Raw genomic sequence first — 19,298 nt, 5'->3', positions numbered from 1 at the left:
ACCACTGAACCAGGACCTTCTTGCTGTGAGGCAGCAGTGATAACCACTGAACCAGGACCTTCTTGCTGTGAGGCAGCAGTGATAACCACTGAACCAGGACCTTCTTGCTGTGAGGCAGCAGTGATAACCACTGAACCAGGACCTTCTTGCTGTGAGGCAGCAGTACTACTAACCACTGAACCAGGACCTTCTTGCTGTGAGACAACAGTGCTAACTAGGGATGTCCCGATCCGATCACGTGATTTTCCGAAGATCGGGATCGGCAAAAATAAATAAAAAATCTGCCATTTCTTTTTTTTTCTTTTTCTTTTTTATTCAACAAACATGACCATGTTCACGTCTTAAACTCATACTGAGGCCTTAGTTTTGGTTTTAAATTGCATATCATCATTCATTTATTTATTGTCACACAGAGCAGAAGACTTTTGCCAAAACAAACCAATAGTATCCAGCTGCAGAACGGCAGACCAGCCATTTTTATTTTTTTAATCCCAATTTCTCACATTATCCAGGTGAAAAGTTAACTTCATAAATCATTTGATGTATAATTAAAGGGGAACTATTTTACTATTTCTTTCACTATTTGGGCACTTTTACACAATTCCTGTGAGTCTATGGAACACCTCTGTAATATTTTTAATTTTTTTATTCATTGTTTTGTATTTCTAATCAAGTCCTCAAAAACAGCATTTTTCTACCTCAAGATCTCGAGCCGTTTTGAGGCTGGGCTCCAACCACTGTGTGCAGCTCATCATGTACCTCGCCATTATCATGCAGCGGTGTCTCTCTGACATCACAAATCATCACATTTTCAGATGACTCAGTTCAGTGAGGGTGAATATTGTGAGATGAGAATTGGAAGAATGCGCCAATATGAGAATTAGAGACATAGATCATATTAATATAAGTTCACATAGCTAGGAAACAATGCTAAACACTCAAAAAGGCCATTTATAAGATAGTTCCCCTTTAAATCAAAGGAAATGCGTTTGGGTCTGAGAGTGTGGCTGGTCTGCCGTTCTGCAGCTGGATACTATTGGTTTGTTTTGGCAAAATTCTTCTGCTCTGTGTGACAATAAATAAATGAATGATGATATGCAATTTAAAACCAAAACTAAGGCCTCAGTATGAGTTTAAGACTTGAACATGGTCATGTTTGTTGAATAAAAAAAATAAAAAATAAAAATAAAAATTATTATTATTATTATTATTTTATTTATTTTTTTGATCGGATCTGGAAATATCGGTATCGGTAGATACTCAAAATCACATGATCGGGATCGGATCAGGAGCAAAAAAACGTGATCGGGACATCCCTGGTGCTAACCACTGTGAACCCAGGACCTTATAGCTGTGAGGCAGCAGTACTAACCACTGAACCAGGACCTTCTAGCTGTGAGGCAGCAGTGCTAACCACTGAACCAGGACCTTCTTGCTGTGAGGCAGCAGTGCTAACCACTGAACCAGGACCTTCTAGCTGTGAGGCAGCAGTGCTAACCACTGAACCAGGACCTTCTTGCTGTGAGGCAGCAGTGCTAACCACTGAACCAGGACCTTCTTGCTGTGAGGCAGTAGTGCTAGCCACTGAACCAGGACCGTCTTGCTGTGAGGCAGCAGTGCTGACCACTGAACCAGGACCTTCTAGCTGTGAGGCAGCAGTGCTAACCACTGAACCAGGACCTTCTAGCTGTGAGGCAGCAGTGCTAACCACTGAACCAGGACCTTCTAGCTGTGAGGCAGCAGTGCTGACCACTGAACCAGGACCTTCTTGCTGTGAGGCAGCAGTGCTAACCACTGAACCAGGACCTTCTTGCTGTGAGGCAGCAGTGCTAACCACTGAACCAGGACCTTCTTGCTGTGAGGCAGCAGTGCTAACCACTGAACCCAGGACCTTCTTGCTGTGAGGCAGCAGTGCTAACCACTGAACCAGGACCTTCTTGCTGTGAGGCAGCAGTGCTAACCACTGTGAACCCAGGACCTTCTTGCTGTGAGGCAGCAGTGCTAACCACTGTGAACCCAGGACCTTCTTGCTGTGAGGCAGCAGTGCTAACCACTGTGAACCCAGGACCTTCTTGCTGTGAGGCAGCAGTACTAACCACTGAACCAGGACCTTCTTGCTGTGAGGCAGCAGTGCTAACCACTGAACCAGGACCTTCTTGCTGTGAAGCAGTAGTACTAACCACTGAACCAGGACCTTCTTGCTGTGAAGCAGTAGTACTAACCACTAGGGGTGTAACGGTACACAAAAACCACGGTACCTTGGTTTTGAAGTCAAGGTTCGGTACTAGTTTTCGGTACAGTGGGGTAAAGTTTGGCTTTCCATGTTCCACTCAGGCGTGATGTAGTGTGCAGTAACTAATTGTACTTGTAGGGCTGTCAACGAATATTCTATATTGAAATTAATAATCGACTTGTAAAGAAATTTTAAATAAGAATTATATTAGATTGTGAAAAAGAAATAGGCGCAGAACTTGCCGTCCCACGATTGGCGCACATGTCACATGACCAGAAACGCGCGTGGCCAATCAGAGCGCAAAACTCGAATGCGGAAACACGAATTTGTTGTGGAAAGCATAGACGCGTACAGGGCTCCAGAGTGCGACTGTTTTGGTCGCATTTTGCGACTGGATGTTTTCCCTTGTCGCACTGGTGCACCTTCCAGCAGGTCTGTCTGTGTATGTGTGTGTGTATGTGTATGTGTGTGTGTAGCGTCTTTTTCCCTGTGGCCCAATAGGGTAGACGTTGGGCTTGCGGCTCTGCAGATATACCCTACTCCCGTGGCCATGTGCGTTCTCAAATTTTTTTTATCTCTGCCTTTGATTGGCCTAAACACGTGCATTATGCAAAGACCAGCCCCGACCTGCCTCTGATTGGCTCTGATCATCACCCTGAAATTCGCATGGGCTGAATGACAAATAAACAAAATAGCCATTGTGAGCATCAACTTACCGAATTGAAACGATAAATAAGCACAGTGTCTCATACTGGTTTCACAATACAACGTTTCCGAATGGCCGTTTGGATTAACACTAGCACAGCCGACAAGGGGTCAAATGACCCCTAGGCATTTTCAATAAATGTATCCTCGTCACTCGGTCGAGCTCCAGCTCTGTCACTCAATGACTTTTCCTAAAAGTACCCGTTTTATCTGGCACGGTTTCTGAAATTTCAAAATGACTTCAGGAAAATGTAATTAGAACGTTATTCCACATATATATGGAATATATATGTGGAAAGTCACAGCACTTTGCGAGCGTCACCCTCTCTCCTCTCTCCTCACCCTGTCTCCTCTCTCCTCACCCTCTCTCCTCTCTACCCTCCCTGTCTCCTCTCCTCTCCCTCTCTCCTCACCCTCTCTCCTCTCTACCCTCCCTGTCTCCTCTCCTCACCCTGTCTCCTCTCCTCTCTCCTCACCCTCTCTCCTCTCTACCCTCCCTGTCTCCTCTCCTCACCCTGTCTCCTCTCCTCTCTCCTCACCGTCTCCTCTCCTCTCTCCTCACCCTCTCTCCTCTCTACCCTCCCTGTCTCCTCTCCTCTCCTCTCTCCTCACCCTCTCTCCTCTCTACCCTCCCTGTCTCCTCTCCTCTCCTCTCCTCTCCTCTCTCCTCACCCTCTCACCCTCTCTCCTCTCTACCCTCCCTGTCTCCTCTCCTCTCCTCTCTCCTCTCCTCTCTCCTCACCCTCTCACCCTCTCTCCTCTCTACCCACCCTGTCTCCTCTCCTCTCTCCTCTCCTCACCCTCTCTCCTCTCTCCTCACCCTCTCTCCTCTCTACCCACCCTGGCGTTGTGTCCATCCTTGTAGAGCTCAGGGAAGTCTCTCAGGGTGTCGGCCTCCACGTCTCGGTCCAGAACACCGTAGATGACCGGAGGGACGGAGGTGAACAGCAGGTTGAAGAAGATGAGGACCCAGGAGTTGGACATGACACTTCCAGAGAACCCACAGAAGAACTGGTACCAGAACAACAGGTTCACATACATCTGGGGGAGGGAGAGAGAGAGAGAGAGAGAGAGAGAGAGAGAGGGAGAGAGGGAGAGAGGGAGAGAGAGAGAGAGAGAGAGAGAGAGAGAGAGAGAGAGAGAGAGAGAGAGAGAGAGAGAGAGAGAGACAGAGAGAGAGTGAAAGGGGGGGGGGAGAAAGAGAGAGAGAGAAATATAGAGGGAGAGAGAGAGGTGGGGGGGAGAAAGAGGGAGAGGGAGACGGGGGGAGAAAGAGGGAGAGAGAGAAATATAGAGAGGGAGATAAATATATATATAGAGAGAGAGAGACAAAGAGAGAGGGGGGGAGAAAGATAGAGGGGGAGAAAGAGATGGAGAGGGAGAGATACAGAGAGAACGATAGATGGAGAGAGAGAGAAAGAGAAGGAGAGAGAAAGAGAGAGGGAGAGAAAGAGGGATAGAGAAAGAGAAGAGGGGGAGAGAGGAAAGATAAAGATAAGGCGAGAGAGGGAGAGAGAGACGGAGAGAAAGAGAAAGAGAACACACAGATAGGCAGATAGACAGACAGACAGACAGAGTGGGCGGAGCTTCTCACCACGTTCTTGTAGAAGAAGTACAGGATCATGTTGCTGAGGCGAGAGGAGCACCAGTGACCATGAACCAGGAGCAGCTTACGGAGGTGTTTAAACCTGGAGATGGCAAAGTCACTGGACATGACAGCCTGGGGGGGGGGGGGAGAGAGAGAGAGAGATAGATAGAGAGACACAGAGAGAGAGAGGGAGAGAGAGAGAGGGAGAGAGAGAGACAGACACAGAGAGAGAGACAGAGAGAGAGAGATGGAGAGAGCGAGAGAGACGGAGAGAGAGAGACACAGAGACAGAGAGAGAGAGACGGAGAGAGGGACAGAGAGAGAGAGAGTGAGAGGGACGGAGATAGACACAGAGACAGAGAGAGAAAGAGAGACAGAGACAGAAACACAGAGAGAGACAGACAATAAATTAAGAGAAACTAGGATAAATATCACAATATTCAGAAGCAAGTTGGAGGAAGTTTATGTTATGTTTATATATATATATTATTAAGCGGGTGCGGACCAGCTAGGCTAGTGGTCCATATCCGCTTCCATTCATTTGTGCTAAGCTCGGCTAGCTTGCAGCCTGAACGCACAGAGAGGTAAATGGTGCATTTATATAAACAGCTTTTATCCAAAGCGCTTTACAACTTGTTCCTCACACTCACACATTCATACATCGACGGCGGAGGCGACCGTGCAGGGTGCCAACCTGCTCATCGGGAGCAGTTAGGGGTTAAGTGTCTTGCTCAAGGACATGCTGGCCGGGGGGAGCGGGAATCAAACCGGGAACCTCCAGATTACCAGACGACTGCTCTACCTCCCAGCCACTGTCGCCCCCGACAGAGAGGGCCAGAGAGGTAATTGGTATCCATCTATCTATCATCTTGTCTGACTCTGGAGAAGACGGTAAGAACATGGTCTCCATCTTCTCGTCTCTGGAGAAGACAGTAAGAACATGGTCTCCATCTTCTCGTCTCTGGAGAAGACAGTAAGAATATGGTGTCTCTCTTCTCGTCTCTGGAGAAGACGGTAAGAACATGGTCTCTCTCTTCTCGTCTCTGGAGAAGACAGTAAGAACATGGTCTCTATCTTCTCGTCTCTGGAGAAGACGGTAATAACATGGTGTCTATCTTCTCGTCTCTGGAGAAGACAGTAAGAACATGGTCTCTATCTTCTCGTCTCTGGAGAAGACAGTAAGAACATGGTGTCTCTCTTCTCGTCTCTGGAGAAGAGGGTAAGAACATGGTGTCTATCTTCTCGTCTCTGGAGAAGACAGTAAGAACATGGTGTCTCTATCTTCTCGTCTCTGGAGAAGACAGTAAGAACATGGTGTCTATCTTCTCGTCTCTGGAGAAGACAGTAGAAACATGGTCTCCATCTTCTCGTCTCTGGAGAAGACAGTAAGAACATGGTCTCTATCTTCTCGTCTCTGGAGAAGACGGTAAGAACATGGTGTCTCTCTTCTCGTCTCTGGAGAAGACGGTAAGAACATGGTGTCTATCTTCTCGTCTCTGGAGAAGACAGTAAGAACATGGTCTCTATCTTCTCGTCTCTGGAGAAGACGGTAAGAACATGGTCTCTATCTTCTCGTCTCTGGAGAAGACAGTAAGAACATGGTATCTATCTTCTTGTCTCTGGAGAAGACGGTAAGAACATGGTCTCTATCTTCTCGTCTCTGGAGAAGACGGTAAGAACATGGTCTCTATCTTCTCGTCTCTGGAGAAGACAGTAAGAACATGGTATCTATCTTCTCGTCTCTGGAGAAGACAGTAAGAACATGGTATCTATCTTCTCGTCTCTGGAGAAGACGGTAAGAACATGGTCTCTATCTTCTCGTCTCTGGAGAAGACAGTAAGAACATGGTGTCTATCTTCTCGTCTCTGGAGAAGACAGTAAGAATATGGTGTCTCTCTTCTCGTCTCTGGAGAAGACGGTAAGAACATGGTCTCTCTCTTCTCGTCTCTGGAGAAGACAGTAAGAACATGGTCTCTATCTTCTCGTCTCTGGAGAAGACGGTAAGAACATGGTGTCTATCTTCTCGTCTCTGGAGAAGACAGTAAGAACATGGTCTCTATCTTCTCGTCTCTGGAGAAGACAGTAAGAACATGGTGTCTCTCTTCTCGTCTCTGGAGAAGAGGGTAAGAACATGGTGTCTATCTTCTCGTCTCTGGAGAAGACAGTAAGAACATGGTGTCTCTATCATCTCGTCTCTGGAGAAGACAGTAAGAACATGGTGTCTATCTTCTCGTCTCTGGAGAAGACAGTAGAAACATGGTCTCCATCTTCTCGTCTCTGGAGAAGACAGTAAGAACATGGTCTCTATCTTCTCGTCTCTGGAGAAGACGGTAAGAACATGGTGTCTCTCTTCTCGTCTCTGGAGAAGACGGTAAGAACATGGTGTCTATCTTCTCGTCTCTGGAGAAGACAGTAAGAACATGGTCTCTATCTTCTCGTCTCTGGAGAAGACGGTAAGAACATGGTCTCTATCTTCTCGTCTCTGGAGAAGACAGTAAGAACATGGTATCTATCTTCTCGTCTCTGGAGAAGACGGTAAGAACATGGTATCTATCTTCTCGTCTCTGGAGAAGACGGTAAGAACATGGTGTCTATCTTCTCGTCTCTGGAGAAGACAGTAAGAACATGGTGTCTCTATCTTCTCGTCTCTGGAGAAGACAGTAAGAACATGGTATCTATCTTCTCGTCTCTGGAGAAGACAGTAAGAACATGGTCTCTATCTTCTCGTCTCTGGAGAAGACGGTAAGAACATGGTCTCTATCTTCTCGTCTCTGGAGAAGACAGTAAGAACATGGTATCTATCTTCTCGTCTCTGGAGAAGACAGTAAGAACATGGTATCTATCTTCTCGTCTCTGGAGAAGACGGTAAGAACATGGTGTCTCTCTTCTCGTCTCTGGAGAAGACGGTAAGAACATGGTCTCTATCTTCTCGTCTCTGGAGAAGACGGTAAGAACATGGTGTCTATCTTCTCGTCTCTGGAGAAGACGGTAAGAACATGGTCTCTATCTTCTCGTCTCTCTGGAGAAGACGGTAAGAACATGGTCTCTATCTTCTCGTCTCTGGAGAAGACGATAAGAACATGGTCTCTATCTTCTCGTCTCTGGAGAAGACAGTAAGAACATGGTGTCTCTATCGTCTTGTCTCTGGAGAAAACAGTAAGAACATGGCGTCTCTCTTCAGTAACAGTGTTTACCTGCATGCCCTCCTGGCCAGAGAGCCCAACCCCCACGTCAGCCACCTGGATCATACTGACGTCATTGGCTCCATCACCTACAGGCAGAGTCGATGGATGACCATGTTAGATTCGATTAGATTCGATTGAAAATGTATTGTACATACAGCACAAGTACAGTAGAATGAAAAGAGGTTTGGCATCTAACCAGAGTGCAAATGTAACAGTAAAGTGCAATAGTAATATACAATGCACAGGTGATTAAATCGGGTATAAAATATATACATTAGTACTACTCAATAATAGTGCTAATCAGATGTATGTACAGACCTCTTTAGCCCGAGCGGTGCGTCGGCGGACCGCAAATGACATCACGTCATAAATCCATATCTACAGACTGTATGAATTAATGTTGATATTTTTTCAAATGTAGCCAAGAGTAAAGGGGGGGGGGGGGGGGGGTACTAGAGGGGAGGGGGTTGTTTATTTTTATTTGTTTATTTTTCATTCTTATTGGAGCTTTTGGGGGATGGGGAGGATCGGATGGGAGGGGGGCAGTTTACAGCATTTTCAGACTTGGTGTTGTCGGACTGCTATGTATACTGATGCTGTAAACGAAAAAAAATTTATTGATATTCTCCTTTGGTTCATTGCAATTTACTCAAGCCTAGTAACAGACACAATATTTCTGAGAGTAGGTAAGGAATATGTACAGATATAGATATAGTATTAATATGTACAGTGATACAGGTATAAAGACACTATGGTAGTAAGTCATACTGGCCAGCAGTGTAACTATAGTGTGTAAGGGATATGTACAGATATAGATATAGTATCTACAGGTAATGTACATATATAGATATAGTATCTACAGATATGTACAGATATAGTATCTACAGATATGTACAGATATAGATATAGTATGTACAGATATAGATATAGTATGTACAGATATAGATATAGTATGTAAACAGGGTCATCATGATACAGATATAGTATGTAAACAGGGTCATGATACAGATATAGAATGTAAACAGGGTTATGATACAGATATAGAATGTAAACAGGGTTATGATACAGATATAGTATGTAAACAGGGTCATGATACAGATATAGTATGTAAACAGGGTCATGATACAGATATAGTATGTAAACAGGGTCATGATACAGATATAGTATGTAAACGGGGTCATGATACAGATATAGTATGTAAACAGGGTCATGATACAGATATAGTATGTAAACAGGATATAGATATAGTATGTAAACAGGGTCACCTATGGCCAGGGTCATGACGTGGAGATGGTCCCGGACCAGCCGCACCACCTGGCTCTTCTGGAGCGGCGTGGAGCGGCAGCAGATGACCGTTTTGCACCGCCGGCTCAACTCCAGGAAGTCCTCCTTCAGCTCCTCCTCCAGGGCCCAGTCCAGGGTCCTGCCGTCGATCACCAGGGTGCAGGCCGGCCCGGACGAGCCTCCGCATCCGCCCGGTCCGGACAAGCCTCCGCTCTCCCCGCCCTCATCCACCTCTGCTCTCAGCCGCTGTAGCAGAGCTACACATGCGTCCTGATGGAGAAAGAGGCGGGACATTAACCGCATAACGTGCACCGGGACGTCACGGCACTTTGCGAGCGTCTAGCGGCTGCATTTTTCGCCGAACATATATTATACCGTTTGAAAGATCTATTTGTTGCCGTTTGAACGCCACCTCACTCGACCAAATCCGTGCCTCGGTTCTCGAGTTACATGGCGATATGTCAGGCGAGCGTCTTTTTACAGGCCGCGCATCAGATGACCACCCCGGACTCCAGGCGCTCCTGAACTGCCAATCATCCACTGATGGCAAAAATGGTTGGTCAGCGTTGTAGCCAATGTGTGTACGTTTCCAACGATATCCCACGTGGGGGGGTGCGAATAAGTGAACTAGGTGAAAGGTGACGAGCGAAAACGGGAAGTGAATCAGACTTCAGAACACAGGAAATGAAGAGATTTATTTTTGCGTCGGTTTTACTCGGACGTCTCTCAAACCTGGGGCTCTAGCTCCGTCAATCATTTGGCGATCTCGAAACTTATTGGCCAGGGTTGTAGCCAATAAGGATGGCTTTCCAATGATACCCCACCTGGGGATGTGCGAATCAGGGATCTAGGTGAAATGTCACAAGCGAAACCAGGAAGAGAAAGAAAAACACAGTTTACCAAAATCACTCCTAATCACTCATTTATGAACGGATTTTTATGAAATGTGGACATGTACTATAAGACTTCAGGCTATGGACTCAGGGTGTTTTACTGCTTATACCACTATATACTACTTCTGGATATTGCAACTACTACAGAAAAACTGTGATTATGTGCTGTTCAGGTCTGTGGGACCTGTTTTTAATGTTTACTAAAAATAGATTTTCTTTAACCTGAGAACATGTAAAATAACACAAAAGTGCACACTGTGCCTCCCCGCGTCCCCCCAAATTAGTTTTGGAGATTTGTAAGCAGTGGAGTTAGCTGTAGCCTGAATAGCATAACGTATATTCCTACTATATTTACTACGTCACCTCTGATTGATCTTTCACTCTTCAATAGACCTTTCCGCCCTATCAATCACGCAGAGAATAATAACCAATAAGATTGCCTGATTTGCATCAGAGAAAATAATGTTCAATCTTAAGAAAAAACCACATCTCTTTGATAAATGCTGGGCTGGGTTTAGGCAATACTTAGAACAGATTACATAGTAGGTTGACGATGTAGGCTATTATTGAAGCTCCCTTTTGTCTTTCTGATGGGTATATATTGCAATGAATGATACTGTAAATGTTATTAGTTGCTCTTTGAAGAGAAAAGATGTAACGTTAGATATTTATTTGTTTGGTGTAGAAGTATGGGCACCTGTTAGACGGGTGTAACTGGGTTTACTAAATTCTCAAAATGTGTAAAAAAAAAAAGAAGAAAAAACTGAATTTGTTGAGGTCCTAGTCTGGGGGAGGGGAGGGGGGGTCTGGCCTAGAGTTGGCAGTTGGCAGCATTTTCTTTTGTATGGTTGTTGAACTGTTGAACTGATCCTGTAAAACTGAAAAAAAAGAATACCAATAAACATAGTTTAAAAAAAAAAGAATTGCCTGATTTCTTAAAGGGGAACTCCACTATTTTGGGAAATTAGCTTATTTAACATCTTCCCTGGAGTTAGACAAGAAGATACATACCTTTTTTGTCTCTGTGCGTGCATTTTAGCTTTGGGAATAGACGCTCCGTTAGCATAGCTTAGCTTCATCACTGGAAGTGAGGCAGGACAGTAGCCTTACAGTGCCTTACAGTGTATTGCAAGGTCTGACATTGACCAAATTTGATATGCATGACCTTGGTGGGCTCTAGGTCAACTCCTGAAAAGGGGGTCAATGTCAGACCTTGCAATCAAAAGTTAGGGGGCGCACTGAAATTATGGCAAGGGTTATTAGCCCCCTAACTTTTGATTGCAAAGTCTGACATTGACCCCCTTTGCAGGAGTTGACCTAGAGCCCACCAAGGTCATGCATATCAAGTTTGGTCAATGTCAGACCTTGCAATACACTGTAAGGCACTGTAAGGCTACTGTCCTGCCTCACTTCCAGTGATGAAGCTAAGCTATGCTAACGGAGCGTCTATTCCCAAAGCTAAAATGCACGCACAGAGACAAAAAAGGTATGTATCTTCTTGTCTAACTCCAGGGAAGATGTTAAATAAGCTAATTTCCCAAAATAGTGGAGTTATCCTTTAAGACTGCGCCCCTTGAAATAAAGCCGCCATGATGCCTCACAGACAGCCAGTCCCGCGTCATTGAAAATGGTTCTTAGATGCGCTTGGGGAACGTGCAATAATGACCAGAGATATACAGAAAGATTACAGGGAGCGCGTTTCCAAAATGTTCCGAAACCTAAAACACAGTTGGATTTTTTTTTAAAGTGGATTAAGGCTTGTGGACGGCCCCACACACAGCTGAATCTGGACAACACCAACAAGAACAAGGCTGTATGCTCAAAGGTAAGCAAGCGAAAAATATGCTTAATTTGAGTTAAACAGAAGTCATCACTTGTTATATTAGAGATAGATAGATAGATAGATAGATAGATAGATGGCTAGCCGATTGTAAGGTAGCCAGCTAATCTTGTCTCCTCTCCAGTCCTCCACCACCACAGTAGCAAGCTAACGCTAATGCTATATAATGAGGACAAAACATGGTATAACATCGCCCCCAAAAGAGTTCCCTAAAACATTCCGATCAGTTCACGAGCTGAAGGAAAACTACATATAAGTTAGCTACTTATTCAACACCCTTGGAAATTATTAATTGGAAGTTGTCCGGTTGATGTAACAACTGAGCTAACGTTAGTTGTTGTCATCTGCTCCGTCGGAAATCCGAATTTCATTGATATATCCTTGGGTAAAATAGTTCAGGCCTTTTTGTAGAACTCTCTTCGATTAAAGTAGCGGCATTTGGCAAATAACAGACAGCGATATTGTCAGGAGGAATCCTTGAGAGAGAATCATCAGCAGGTATGGGTTGTTAAATTGACCTTTCGTTGTTTCAGTGGAGCGTGTGAGAAAGCTTGGGAGACCATAGCAACAGAAATAAAGGCGGGACTTGACCGTGACCTTTGCTTGGAGACCCGTGACCTTTGCTTCAGACCTGTGACCTTTGCTTGGAGACTCGTGTCGTGGAAAATATTATCATGTCATTATAGATCTGTGTTGAGCTAGTGTATTGTGTGTGTGTGTCTCTTTAAGAGCCAAAGCAAGGTTATTATTACTTCCCGTAACTGGGAACCATTTTTATTTACTTTCATCATCATATCGGTTCTAATGTTACGTCTTGCAAGTGTGTATAAACTATGTTCTGCCCAGACCTCTTGGTCACTTTATGGCCAGACGCTAGTGTGTGAACATGATGTATCTGTCTGTAAACTGTCCTTTCATTGTGGCCACGGTGAAATAAACTTTTCTATTATTAATAATGACTCAGAATGATTTATAAAACGGCTCAGTTTTTTTAGTCCTTTAATATTTCCCATAACACCCGTGACCTTTGCGTCATGCTGCTTACCTTGCTACCACAGTTGGCGAGCAGCAGCCGGTCCGTGGGCTGCAGGAGCTTGCAGGCGCAGGCGATGTTGATGGCCGTTTCCTGTTTGTCCCCAGTGAGGACCCATACTTTGATGCCGGCCCTCTGCAGAGCCTCGATGGTCTCCGGGACCTCCTCCTGAAGCCGGTCCACGATCCCTGTGGCGCCTGGGCACACACGGAGCAGAGTGTCTTTCATTTGATTTGATTTGATTTTTATTAGCTGGTGCCATAGCAACCAGCTAGTCTTCCTGGGGTCCACACACAAAAAAATAAATCATACAAAAACAATTATTATTGCAAAACAAAATTATTAAAAGTCAGTACTCAACACACAATGCATAATGAAACTAAGATTAAGATGGCTAAAATTACATGCAAGCAAAGAAAGAAAATACTTTACAGTGTTAAATACAATTTAAGATTATTTTTAAAGGTGAATCTACTGTAAATGCAGCAGAAGTTTTGAGGCAGGTTATTCCAAAGAGTTAATGATCTAAAAAATAAAAGATCTCCTTAATTAAAGCGTTGGTTTTTGGACCTGGTAATTCAAGCGGAGTGAGGTTGGTCTGCAGTCTCTAACAGAGTGAGGTTGGTCTCTAACAGAGTGAGGTTGGTCTCTAACAGAGTGAGGTTGGTCTCTAACAGAGTGAGGTTGGTCTCTAACAGAGTGAGGTTGGTCTCTAACAGAGTGAGGTTGGTCTCTAACAGAGTGAGGTTGGTCTCTAACAGAGTGAGGTTGGTCTCTAACAGAGTGAGGTTGGTCTCTAACAGAGTGAGGTTGGTCTCCAGTCTCTAACAGAGTGAGGTTGGTCTCTAACAGAGTGAGGTTGGTCTCTAACAGTGAGGTTGGTCTCTAACAGTGAGGTTGGTCTCTAACAGAGTGAGGTTGGTCTCTAACAGAGTGAGGTTGGTCTCTAACAGAGTGAGGTTGGTCTCTAACAGAGTGAGGTTGGTCTCTAACAGTGAGGTTGGTCTCTAACAGTGAGGTTGGTCTCTAACAGAGTGAGGTTGGTCTCCAGTCTCTAACAGAGTGAGGTTGGTCTCTAACAGTGAGGTTGGTCTCTAACAGTGAGGTTGGTCTCTAACAGAGTGAGGTTGGTCTCTAACAGAGTGAGGTTGGTCTCTAACAGTGAGGTTGGTCTCTAACAGTGAGGTTGGTCTCTAACAGAGTGAGGTTGGTCTCCAGTCTCTAACAGAGTGAGGTTGGTCTCTAACAGAGTGAGGTTGGTCTCTAACAGAGTGAGGTTGGTCTCTAACAGAGTGAGGTTGGTCTCTAACAGTGAGGTTGGTCTCTAACAGTGAGGTTGGTCTCTAACAGTGAGGTTGGTCTCTAACAGTGAGGTTGGTCTCTAACAGAGTGAGGTTGGTCTCTAACAGAGTGAGGTTGGTCTCTAACAGAGTGAGGTTGGTCTCTAACAGTGAGGTTGGTCTCTAACAGTGAGGTTGGTCTCTAACAGAGTGAGGTTGGTCTCTAACAGAGTGAGGTTGGTCTCTAACAGTGAGGTTGGTCTCTAACAGTGAGGTTGGTCTCTAACAGAGTGAGGTTGGTCTCTAACAGAGTGAGGTTGGTCTCTAACAGAGTGAGATACTCTCCAGTCTCTTACCCAGCAGAGTGAGGTTGGTCTCCAGTCTCTTACCCAACAGAGTGAGGTTGGTCTCCAGTCTCTTACCCAGCAGAGTGAGGTTGGTCTCCAGTCTCTTACCCAGCAGAGTGAGGTTGGTCTCCAGTCTCTTACCCAGCAGAGTGAGGTCGGTCTCCAGTCTCTTACCCAGCAGAGTGAGGTTGGTCTCCAGTGTCTTACCCAGCAGAGTGAGGTTGGTCTCCAGCCTCTTACCCAGCAGAGTGAGGTTGGTCTCCAGTCTCTTACCCAGCAGAGTGAGGTTGGTCTCCAGTCTCTTACCCAGCAGAGTGAGGTTGGTCTCCAGTCTCTTACCCAGCAGAGTGAGGTTGTTCTCCAGTCTCTTACCCAACAGAGTGAGGTTGGTCTCCAGTCTCTTACCCAGCAGAGTGAGGTTGGTCTCCAGTCTCTTACCCAGCAGAGTGAGGTTGGTCTCCAGTCTCTTACCCAGCAGAGTGAGGTTGGTCTCCAGCCTCTTACCCAGCAGAGTGAGGTTGGTCTCCAGTCTCTTACCCAGCAGAGTGAGGTTGGTCTCCAGTCTCTTACCCAGCAGAGTGAGGTTGGTCTCCAGTCTCTTACCCAGCAGAGTGAGGTTGGTCTCTCCAGTATCTTACCCAGCAGAGTGAGCTTGGTCTCCAGCCTCTTACCCAGCAGAGTGAGGTTGGTCTCTCCAGTATCTTACCCAGCAGAGTGAGGTTGGTCTCCAGTCTCTTACCCAGCAGAGTGAGGTTGGTCTCCAGTCTCTTACCCAGCAGAGTGAGGTCGGTCTCCAGTCTCTTACCCAACAGAGTGAGGTTGGTCTCTCCAGTCTCTTACCCAGCAGAGTGAGGTTGGTCTCTCCAGTCTCTTACCCAGCAGAGTGAGGTCGGTCTCCAGTCTCTTACCCAGCAGAGTGAGGTTGGTCTCCAGTCTCTTACCCAGCAGAGTGAGGTTGGTCTCTCCAGTCTCTTACCCAACAGAGTGAGGTTGGTCTCCAGTCTCTTACCCAGCAGAGTGAGGTCGGTCTCTCCAGTCTCTTACCCAGCAGAGTGAGGTTGGTCTCTCCAGTCTCTTACCCAGCAGAGTGAGGTCGGTCTCCAGTCTCTTACCCAGCAGAGTGAGGTTGGTCTCCAGTCTCTTACCCAACAGAGTGAGGTTGGTCTCTCCAGTCTCTTACCCAGCAGAGTGAGGGTGGTCTCCAGTCTCTTACCCAGCAGAGTGAGGTTGGTCTCCAGTCTCTTACCCAGCAGAGTGAGGGTGGTCTCCAGTCTCTTACCCAGCAGAGTGAGGTTGGTCTCCAGTCTCTTACCCAGCAGAGTGAGCTTGGTCTCTAACAGAGTGAGGTTGGTCTCCAGTCTCTTACCCAGCAGAGTGAGGTTGGTCTCCAGTCTCTTACCCAACAGAGTGAGGTTGGTCTCCAGCCTCTTACCCAGCAGAGTGAGGTTGGTCTCCAGCCTCTTACCCAGCAGAGTGAGGTTGGTCTCCAGTCTCTTACCCAGCAGAGTGAGCTTGGTCTCCAGTCTCTTACCCAGCAGAGTGAGGTTGGTCTCCAGTCTCTTACCCAGCAGAGTGAGGTTGGTCTCCAGTCTCTTACCCAGCAGAGTGAGGTTGGTCTCCAGTCTCTTACCCAGCAGAGTGAGGTTGGTCTCCAGTCTCTTACCCAGCAGAGTGAGCTTGGTCTCCAGTCTCTTACCCAGCAGAGTGAGGTTGGTCTCCAGTCTCTTACCCAGCAGAGTGAGGTTGGTCTCCAGTCTCTTACCCAGCAGAGTGAGGTTGGTCTCCAGTCTCTTACCCAGCAGAGTGAGGTTGGTCTCCAGTCTCTTACCCGGCAGAGTGAGGTTGGTCTCCAGTCTCTTACCCAGCAGAGTGAGGTTGGTCTCTCCAGTCTCTTACCCAGCAGAGTGAGGTTGGTCTCCAGTCTCTTACCCAGCAGAGTGAGGTTGGTCTCTCCAGTCTCTTACCCAGCAGAGTGAGGTTGGTCTCTCCAGTCTCTTACCCAGCAGAGTGAGGTCGGTCTCCAGTCTCTTACCCAGCAGAGTGAGGTTGGTCTCCAGTCTCTTACCCAGCAGAGTGAGGTTGGTCTCTCCAGTCTCTTACCCAGCAGAGTGAGGTTGGTCTCCAGCCTCTCAGCCGACTCCAGCAGCAGCTCCTCTCTGTTCTCTATACTGGCCTCGGCGTGCAGCTGCCTCTCCAGCCACACCTCGTACTCCTCCTCGTCCAAGAGCTGCTCCCAACACACACACACACGCAAGGTCAAAGGTCAATCAATACACTCTACCTCTATATACAGTATATCAACCCGTATATACGATCATTGTACTATGATGTATGTACACTATTATCGATATGTATAATAGAATGTACTGCCATTCTATTATGATGTCATATTCCATTATTATTCGTATATTATATTATTATAGTTTTATATTATTATTTATATTATTATCTTTTCATCCCATCTGTACCCCCAATATACTGTATGGTATCATATCGATCTCGTCACTGAATAGTCATAGAAACATTTGTGACAAAGACTAAATCATCTGCATGTGAATATATATATTGTATCATAGTAAAGCCTGAGATGTTTACCCCTCCCCCCTCCCCATGCTGCTCCCCTCCCCCCTCCCCCATGCTGCTCCCCTCCCCCCTCCCCCATGCTGCTATGACGCCCGAATTTCCCAAAGGGGATCAATAAAGGAATATCTTATCTTATTCCTGATGAATAAAATAAAGTTCAGAAATAAAGTTCTTCTGGAGAGCTCTACTGAACATCACTACTGACTATGTAACATGACCCTTGACCTGGCGTGAATCTAACGCCTTGTCACTTTCGGACGCGTTACCTTTTTGGCGATGCAGAGAGTGCGGAGGCCTTCCCTGGCGTAGCCGTCTAGATGCCGCTGGGTTTGTTCCTGGACGTGAACGTGCTCTGCACCTGCAGCAGAAACAGAAGGACTTTGTGGACGGTAATAATCACCACACTGCTGGCGATGATATGACCTTTGTCTTCATGGGAACAGCATTCAGCAACCAACCGACTTTTGGCCTTGTAACTTCAAAACGTGAGTTCAGGAATACCCTAACCCTAACAACCGTATACTCTCAGAAAAGTTAAATAAATTAACAAACTATGAGGGCACTCAGAGAGATGCCTACACCCTACACCCGTGCCGCTAGCTAAGTGTTGCTGTCTACACTTCATTACTGCCATCCTAGAGGCTAATCTTTCCTGTGACAAAATGGCATCCAATGTAATAAAAAAAGTCAACCAACGAACTCGATTCTTGTACCGGATCTCCTCTCTGGTAAACAAGAATACCCTGAAGACTCTGGCAGGAGCACTCATTCAAGGGTACTACGACTATGCTTGCACCTCATGGTACCAAAGCACCTCAAAGGCACTAAAAACAAAATTACAAACATCTCAAAACAAACTGGTCAGACTACTGCTTGACCTTACTCCTAGAACCCACCTCACCCCTGCCCACTTTGACAACCTAGGATGGCTTAGAGTAGACGACAGAGTACAGCAACTTGCAATGGGCCTGGTCTACAAGATACACTACACGACCAAGGTACCCATGTACATGTCGAAATACTTCCCAAAGGTCAGTGAATACCACGATCACAACACCAGAGGGAGCTCCACAAATCATGTTAAACCCAGATTCGGCTCAAACAAGGGACTAAACACGTTTTATTATGCCACATCAATGTGGAACGCTCTACCCAAAGCTGTAAAGGAATGTGAATCACTACCCACTTTCAAAACCACTCTCAAAGAACACCTACGGGAGACTGCAATTCGAAACTGGCCCCTGTAAATGTCCAAACCCAACCCCCTCCAATGTACAATAAATGACCAAGTATGGCTTTGTCAATATTCCAATATACAGTTTTGCTTGTACAGTTGTACAGTGTCCCCCACCCGACCTCTCACCTTGCGGCGTGGCGGCCAGCAGCTCCATGATGACCGAGTCGGCTCCCTTGGTGTACACCACGGCCTGGCCGGTCAGCGGGTGCAGCACCACCACCGACATCCTCTTCCTCACCGAGTCGAAGGGCAGCACGTGCAGCAGCCGGACCCCCAGGAGCCCCATGCCGGGCAGGTCCACCAGGAGGCTCTCCGCCGAGCGGCCCCTCAGCGTGCAGCGGTAGGCCCGGGCCGCGTGGACCAGCGCCGCCTCGTCCGGGCTCTCCGCCTCGTAGAGCAGCTGGTCGTCGTCTGTGGTGGTGGTGCCGGGCTCGGCCCCGCGGCGGCGGCCCGGCTCACCCGTCACGTCTTCCAGACTCCCCAGGCGGGCACACATCTCGTCCTTGAGGTCCTCCTCGGTTCCTCCGTCTTCCTCGTCGCTCCCGTCGTTCGCTTCCTCCTGGAGGTGGGGCTCTGGGCCGAGGGCGGAGGAGGCCTGGAGGTGGGGTCCTGGGCCCGGGGTGGCTGGGACAGCGGAGGGGGAGAAGGAGCCGGTCTTGCTGCCGCGAGAGAAGAGCCTGTGGGTGAAGCTGCGAGGGCTCTCGTTGGTCCGGGGGGGAAGGGAGAGGGTGGAGAAGGTCTGGGGGAGGGGCTCTGGGCCGAGGGCAGTGGAGGAGGCCTGGAGGTGGGGCTCTGGGCCGAGGGCAGTGGAGGAGGCCTGGAGGTGGGGTTCTGGGCCCGGGGCGGAGGAGGTCTGGAGGTGGGGTTCTGGGCCCGGGGTGGCTGGGACAGCGGAGAGGGAGAAGGAGCCGGTCTTGCTGCCGCGAGAGAAGAGCCTGTGGGTGAAACTGCGGGGGCTCTCGTTGGTCCGGGGGGGAAGGGAGAGGGTGGAGAAGGTCTGGGGGAGGGGGAGGGTGGAGAAGGTCTGGGGGAGGGAGAGGGAGAGGGTGGAGAAGCGAGAGAGACTGAAGCGCTGGAACATCAGCTTGAT

The 19,298-nt window shown here is 47.3% G+C and overlaps 1 protein-coding gene across 1 annotated transcript in view; it reads right to left on the bottom strand.

Moving 5' to 3' along the window:
- Nucleotides 1-19,298, bottom strand: part of atp10d (ATPase phospholipid transporting 10D) — a gene marked incomplete at its 5' end in the record, with an annotated part of 77,983 nt that overhangs the window by 8,773 nt on the left and 49,912 nt on the right. Inside the window, 8 exons of the mRNA XM_084310366.1 lie at nucleotides 3,779-3,979; nucleotides 4,533-4,658; nucleotides 7,721-7,797; nucleotides 8,977-9,265; nucleotides 12,774-12,958; nucleotides 16,489-16,615; nucleotides 17,238-17,329; nucleotides 18,335-19,298. The exon at nucleotides 18,335-19,298 is cut by the window's right edge and continues 45 nt beyond it. Coding sequence (XP_084166492.1) covers nucleotides 3,779-3,979; nucleotides 4,533-4,658; nucleotides 7,721-7,797; nucleotides 8,977-9,265; nucleotides 12,774-12,958; nucleotides 16,489-16,615; nucleotides 17,238-17,329; nucleotides 18,335-19,298 — 2,061 coding nt within the window. The remainder of the gene's footprint in view (nucleotides 1-3,778; nucleotides 3,980-4,532; nucleotides 4,659-7,720; nucleotides 7,798-8,976; nucleotides 9,266-12,773; nucleotides 12,959-16,488; nucleotides 16,616-17,237; nucleotides 17,330-18,334) is intronic.

The sequence above is a fragment of the Notolepis coatsorum genome (genome assembly GCF_963971535.1).
Source record: "Notolepis coatsorum genome assembly, chromosome: 3".
NCBI lineage: Eukaryota > Metazoa > Chordata > Actinopteri > Aulopiformes > Paralepididae > Notolepis > Notolepis coatsorum.
This window is presented reverse-complemented; position numbering and strand designations above follow the sequence as displayed.